Below are 6,521 nucleotides of genomic sequence, written 5' to 3' on the forward strand. Positions count from 1 at the left end.
TGCCCGCTCCCATTCTAGATAGTTTTATGGCTTTCCCATCCCATTAGATAGGAAAATAGTGAGGTAAGTTGCTGTAGGAACTATTAATTTGCATTAATGTATGTAATAATTACATTGAAAAATCTCTGTTGGGAGAATATGAAGTTGTAGTCAAGCACTTACAATAAGGCTGCCTCTTCAACTTTAATTAGTTTTTTTTTACTGTACATCTGTATTATGATTTCTAATTTCATGATCATCTTCTACACTTTTTTGTTTTTCTGTTTTCATGCTGTGCCTGGGTGGTGAGAGGAGCGCACTAGCAGAGCAGAACCATGTCTGAGCATTTTATGTTTTAGGGCACACATTTTGAAGCTGCACTCCTTTGAATTTATTTTACCTTATTCCCTGCCCATAGACATAACTCACGAGCATGACTGAAGAAATAGCATTAGTTCTGCAGTTGCACATCCTTCTGGATAGTTTTATAACTTTTCTGTTTAATTAGATAGGGGAATAAAGAGTGGTGCTTCTGTAGGAACCACTGTGTAAAACTACACTGCTGCAGCAGGGGTTCTGCAGTACAGTAGAACCACCATGGTCCTGCTATGGTTAGACCTTTCATATCTATAGAAGGGGAGAGCATACATCACCTTACATTTTATCTTGCCACACTCACAAATGCACCTGGCTGAGCTTCAGATCTATAGAATGACTGCAATTGCCCCCTTTCCTCAGCAATTTAGAGGATTTCTTCTGGTCATTTTCTTTCCTACCTATGATATCAGGAGTGAATAGACCTCTAGCTTGAAAAAATAAGACCATGACTAATGGTTTAATGCAGTTCTAACAAACTTCCTTTTGTTACAGTGTTCAGTCCCATGTGGAGTGGGGCAGAGGACCCGAGATGTAAAGTGTGTCAGCAATCTTGGAGACATTGTTGATGATGAGGAGTGTAACATGAAACTACGGCCTAGTGATATTGAGAACTGCGACATGGGGCCCTGTGCAAAGAGCTGGTTCCTCACAGAATGGAGTGACAGGGTAAGGCTTTTCATTACTTTCTTGTGTGTGTCTAATCTGTGCCTCCTAAAGCAACTGAACTATATCAGAATTTAAAAGATTGGTCAGAAAAAGAGCAAACATGAATGTACATATAAAAAAAAAAGAACTGGATCCAGGCTGGTTTAGGGCCTCTCTACATATGCAAGTAAAGGTACAATGAGATCTAATGCGCAATCCATACAATTAAGCCCCCTGCCATGACACGCATGCAGTGGTAGGAGTTGTGATTGTGGGATCATAAATTAGATCCCATTGTGCCTTATTGCCAGTGCAGGGGGAGCTGACTGGGCCTGGGAGATCACAGCTGCCTGGCACTGCCAGGGCTGAGAATTCCTTTGGCGGTGATACTCCCAGCCCTGGCTGCTCATGATGCACCCTCACAGTTGGGGCAGACCCTGCTACACATGTAAATTAAAGTTGGATGGCAACCAGCTATAACATTGGTAAGCATTTTTGAGCAATAACTTTATAGCTCGTTGGACCTTTTTATAGCATGATTGTTAATTTGCATATGTAGCTGGTCTAAATTAACTGTGCAATTAATTTGGTAGTTGCATGATAAAGGTAATGTGTAGAGGGGCCCTTAGATTCAAAAGGTCATACGGAAGACACAAGCGTGGGTCTAAATCTATGGATTCAAATCTGGAATCATATCTGACTCTGAACTTGTTGACAACTGGTTGTGTTGAGATTTATCTTTCTGCCTGTGATAGGCCTGAGCCCCAATGTTTAGATCCAGATACTGCCCCAAAGTTTTTGTAGCATTGCTGGGATGCTAGGCCAGTCCAATTTGGGGTAATGACTGTATAGTGCAGCCCAGGAGGTGACTTCTGCTGCGCAAGGAGGTCAGCTGCTGTACTTCTGGGACCAGAGCACCCTGACTGGCAAATGCAAGAGGGCCAGGGCCAGAAGGGCGAAGAGCAATGAAGCCCAATGTGAGGGGCAAGCCTGAGCCATGAGGAGCTATCTGGCACCCTGACTGGCCTGGAGGCAGGGCCAGAGCCTAAGGAAGCTGAAGGTCCCCTCAATGGTGGGGACTTCACTGTCTAGGGGAGGAAAGGCTCAGTGAGACAGCAGGCTGAAATGAAGGAGGCGTCCAAGGAGGGTCCAGAGAATTGGGCTAGTGAGAGGCAGCCAGCAGCAGCCCAGGAACAACAAGTAGCCCAGTAGGGAGGAGACCAGGGCAGGTAGGTGTGCATCATCCTGGGTATGACCGAAAACTGCACCCTGTGGCGTGGGAGTTCCAGGCAAGTTGCCTCCCCTGTAAAAGGGCTAAAACCCCAGCCCCCACATCCTGGTGGGATACCTGAGTCTAGGGATAGGCATGGGGGCCAGGCATGTCTGTGGACACCTAGGTAGGAGACCCCAGAGGCCCCAGTTAGGGGGCAGATAGAGTGGTCCCAGTGAGGGGACAGGATGGGGCAGGTAAGTCAGCATGATGCCTGAGTCCCACGGGGGGAGGAGGGGGGCACAGGAGCCCAGTAGTCTCTGGAAAGGGGGACCAAAAGGCTCAATGAGGGGCTAGGGGCAGAGTCAGCCCAATGTAAGGCACAAGGCTAGTGCCACATAGAGTAGGGAAGCTCAAGCCACCTAAAGGGCTGCATGTGCACTGGGCAGAATGAAAGTAGTTAAGCCCAAGGGAGTCACTTGGGGAGCAAGGGCAGGTTGAGTGTGGCCCTGGGTATGGTGGTATGAAAGAGGCCCAGTGAGAGAGGACAGAGTGTAAGAGGCCCCAGTGAGAAGGGACAGTATGTATGTGGCCCAGCGAAGGGCAGAGTGCTATAGGCCCAGCACGGGACTGAGTTTGGCCTGGCCTTAAGCCAGATGTGTAATAGTTATCTGGAAGGCCCTAGTGAGAGGGCATAGGTGGAAGGTCCTAGCAGGAGGGCATAAGTTGAAGCCCCAGAGAGGGGGCAGATAGGCCAACATAAGTCTATGGGTGCCTGAGGCCACAATTGCGCCAGAGGCCAAGACCCCGGTAAGTCCTTAGATGTGGTGAGGCTGAGTTTGGGCCAAAGATTAAGAACTTGTTTTGCATGTCATCTGTGAGGTATGAGCCATGGTGTAGGGGCAGTATGGAGCTGTGGATAGAGCCCCCTGGCATTGGGGCATAAAATGGGCATCCTCCTGCACTTCTACACTGTTTTGGGACCAGCAGGTTGTGGCAGATGAGACTGGGCAGACTGCCCTACTTAGATGGGCGGGCTGACATGAGATCCAGCCCCAAGATGGCCCCCTGTCACAGGTTCCTATGAAAACACAGGAATCTACCCCTGTGAAGGTCAGAAAGGTTCTCTTAATATTTCTATAGCTTAGGAAAGCTGGAGTTATAGAATAAAAAGTCTGTAGTTTTGACACAATTAATTTTCAAGACAATTTTTTAGGAGAATGCTTTATTACATCATAGAATATTTAAACTTCAAGAGGAATTTGTTGTTCACTTAGGATACTGTTAATGTAAATTTTCATGTGTAATACCTGAGAAGTTAACAGCTAAAGTGTATGTATCTTATTGCCATGTTGTAAACCATAAAGTGACTTTTGATGTTTATATGTCTAATCAGTAGAGGTGGGTTCCTTGTAAAATATTATTGAAGTGATCACTTGTACATAATAGTGGGAAAAAACATTTTGCAACAAAGATAGTAAAGTCTAAATAACCTTCCCAGAACGTGCTTGTCCAGATTCTCACGTGGTGTAAATCCAAGTTCAAGAAAGCACATCTATATAAACTGAGGACCTAGCCCTCTCTTTTTAGTTCTCCAAACTCAGCTTTTTTGTTATCTAAAGGCGTAAACATATGATGTAATTTTTTTATAGTTGCTATATTTCTAAAAATTTTTCTGAAGGCAAGACAAAAGCTTCTGAATCTAGAATGTTGTTGTCTTCATGTATGTTAAATGAGAGCTTAGAAATAAAAGAGTCTCTATGGGGGGGAATGGCTTTTTTTCTAATGTGAACATTTTAAGTTGGAAAATAATGTTTTTCATTACCTTTTTAAAATTATGTAAGTGAGAAAATTAATGATTTCCAAATGTCTGCTACTGTGTCTGGCATAATCTCCAGCAGCTTTGCCCGGAGTGTGTTATTAAAGTTTGATTCTTGTCAAGAATAGGGTTCTTTTTCTCCATGAAGTAGGGAAAAAAAGATCATGAGCCAAAATTTTCAAACTTGGATCCTTAATAATTGATACCTGCATAAGGATTTCCAAGGTATTGATCAATCACAATTTTAGTTGCAATCACTGGGAGCTTAGTATCTTTGCAAATGTGGTCCTTTGGCCACCAATTTTATTTTTGTCTATTAGCTATTACTGTGGGGTTTAATTGCTTCTGTATTATTCCCATGGGGCATATTTTGAGTTAAAGATGCTTCAGAAGAATCTTAGAATGGAATGGAAATGGGTATTTCCATATTATATAGGAGTTGTATTTTTAATTCTAATTTCCCAAAACAGTTGTTTAAAAACAATTGTAGGCCAAGCCATAAGTAATTGATGGGAAGCTTACAAATGGTTCAGGTAAGAAGCCAAAAGTATAAATACTTGTATAAAGCTAATTTAGGCCTCCTGAATTTGTAAAACTGTGTTGAAATCTCACAAGAACAAACTTGCTTTCTGAGATTTAATAAATGTCCGTTCTGAAACCCAGCTGTAGATATCACAGGACAGCCTTTTTCATTGTATTTTGGCACGTCTAGTCATGGCAGGAAATCAGAAGTGAAAGAACTCATCGTAACCTTTCAGACCTTTGGAACCTTAAAATGGTTGTGTTCAGTTTCATTATAGCACTGGGTCAAAATTTTTACTTTATTTTTCTGAACGTATTTAGCCACATGTATAGATATTTGTGTACCAAATAAGTAGAAGACCTGTCTCCAGAAGCCTGTTGTGAATCTGCCGGGCAATGCTTGTATATTATTCTTGGAGGTAGTGCTTTCATTTGTCGTGTGTGTGTGTGTGTGTGTGTGTGTAACCAAAGCCTTATGTCTCATTCTCCATCATTTTATTTTAAATGTGGTGCATGTTCACTACGTAGATTTGGTTACCCAATGCAGATAATAGAGTAACATCAAAAAATATGGTAGCCACATGGGTTCAGAACTAGATTAAGATGTTAAATGCTAAAACCTGTTCAAAATTTGTGAGATAAATTTGTGTAGAATTATGTGTGTTGACAGAGAGACTGACAGGTATGTCCACATCTGTCCCATAGAAAAGTAAAGATCTATATGTCTGACTACTGGAAGGGTTATAGAAAAACATTTTAGTACATCATAGAGGTACTATATTTACGGACCAACTAAAGTGACCTTCAAGCTATCATGTAATTGCAATATATTCCCTATTTAAGGTATGTAATAACTAATACAAATTGAACAAGGAAAATTAATCTGGATTCAGGCTGGTATTCTGAATACAAAGGAGACATTGACACATAGTTATTTGTACTAATGTCTGTAGTTATAGAATACAGTAATCCCTGGTTCAGAGTGGAAAAATACCTTTTTCAAAGTTATAATTAAGACCTTCTACCTTATATGGGTGAACAGAAGTCTTATATTGTATATCACTTTTTTGGAAACATGTTTATAACTTCTTCCCAACCTATTCTCTGTCTGCCTTCTGTCCCTAACTAGCCATTTGTCTGTCTGTGCGTCTTCATGTCTTCACAGTCTCTTGGCTTACTTTCTTACAACACTGAATCCAGATAAACCATCAAATCAAAGTGAGTTAACAGTGGATGAGGACTTGCAGCTGATACATGGTAACTATTTGCAGTAAAGCTGCAGTATATGAACATTAAACTGAAGAAGTTTACACCAAAATGAAACTAGACCAAAATTGCCACAGAATTGTTTTCACTTACTGTGGGGTAAGTACAGGCACATGACCAGTTACTATGGATCAGCTTTAATTTGATTGTTTGCTCATACCAATCATCTTTTACATGGGTGTTGCAGGTTCCATCTGGTTCCATACTGTGCATTAACATCTCTGCATTCATTTCCTGTGTGCACTGATATAGACTAGCTGTCATTGTTTACTGTAGTAGGAGGGATCTGATAATGAAGGTACCAAGACCATACAAGAAAGGAAGATAGCCCAAGAAATAGGGGTGTGCAAAATGGGCCATATTAGTTTCAGATTTAGATTCGGCCTGATTCAGGGACAGTGATTTGATTAATTGATTCAGATCATTGTCCCCATACGATTTGGCTGAAGCAGAATCTGAAGATTCAATGCTGATTCGGAGAATCACCGATTTGGCCAAAGACACAGCTTTAAACGTTTTTTCTACATACCTCAAGGTACCAGGCATGGCTTGTGAATGCTACAATGGTGGAATGGATGGAGCATCCCGTAGGAGTGCGGTGGCGGGGAGGGGGAGGTCTACATAGTTTCATAGTTTCATAGTAGCTAGAGTCGGAAGGGACCTAGGTAGATCATCTAGTCCAACCCCCTGCCTTGGCAGGAA

General features: G+C 42.2%; 1 protein-coding gene across 2 annotated transcripts in view; it reads left to right on the forward strand.

Annotated features, from left to right (window-relative positions):
- THSD4 (thrombospondin type 1 domain containing 4) overlaps positions 1-6,521 on the forward strand; it is a 639,363-nt gene that overhangs the window by 571,416 nt on the left and 61,426 nt on the right. For both annotated transcript variants that reach the window (XM_019533460.1, XM_019533461.1), the window contains one exon: positions 850-1,023. In XM_019533460.1, coding sequence (XP_019389005.1) covers positions 850-1,023 — 174 coding nt within the window. The remainder of the gene's footprint in view (positions 1-849; positions 1,024-6,521) is intronic.

The sequence above is a fragment of the Crocodylus porosus genome, unplaced genomic scaffold, assembly GCF_001723895.1.
Source record: "Crocodylus porosus isolate Cpor-Errol unplaced genomic scaffold, CroPor_comp1, whole genome shotgun sequence".
NCBI classification, from domain to species: domain Eukaryota; kingdom Metazoa; phylum Chordata; order Crocodylia; family Crocodylidae; genus Crocodylus; species Crocodylus porosus.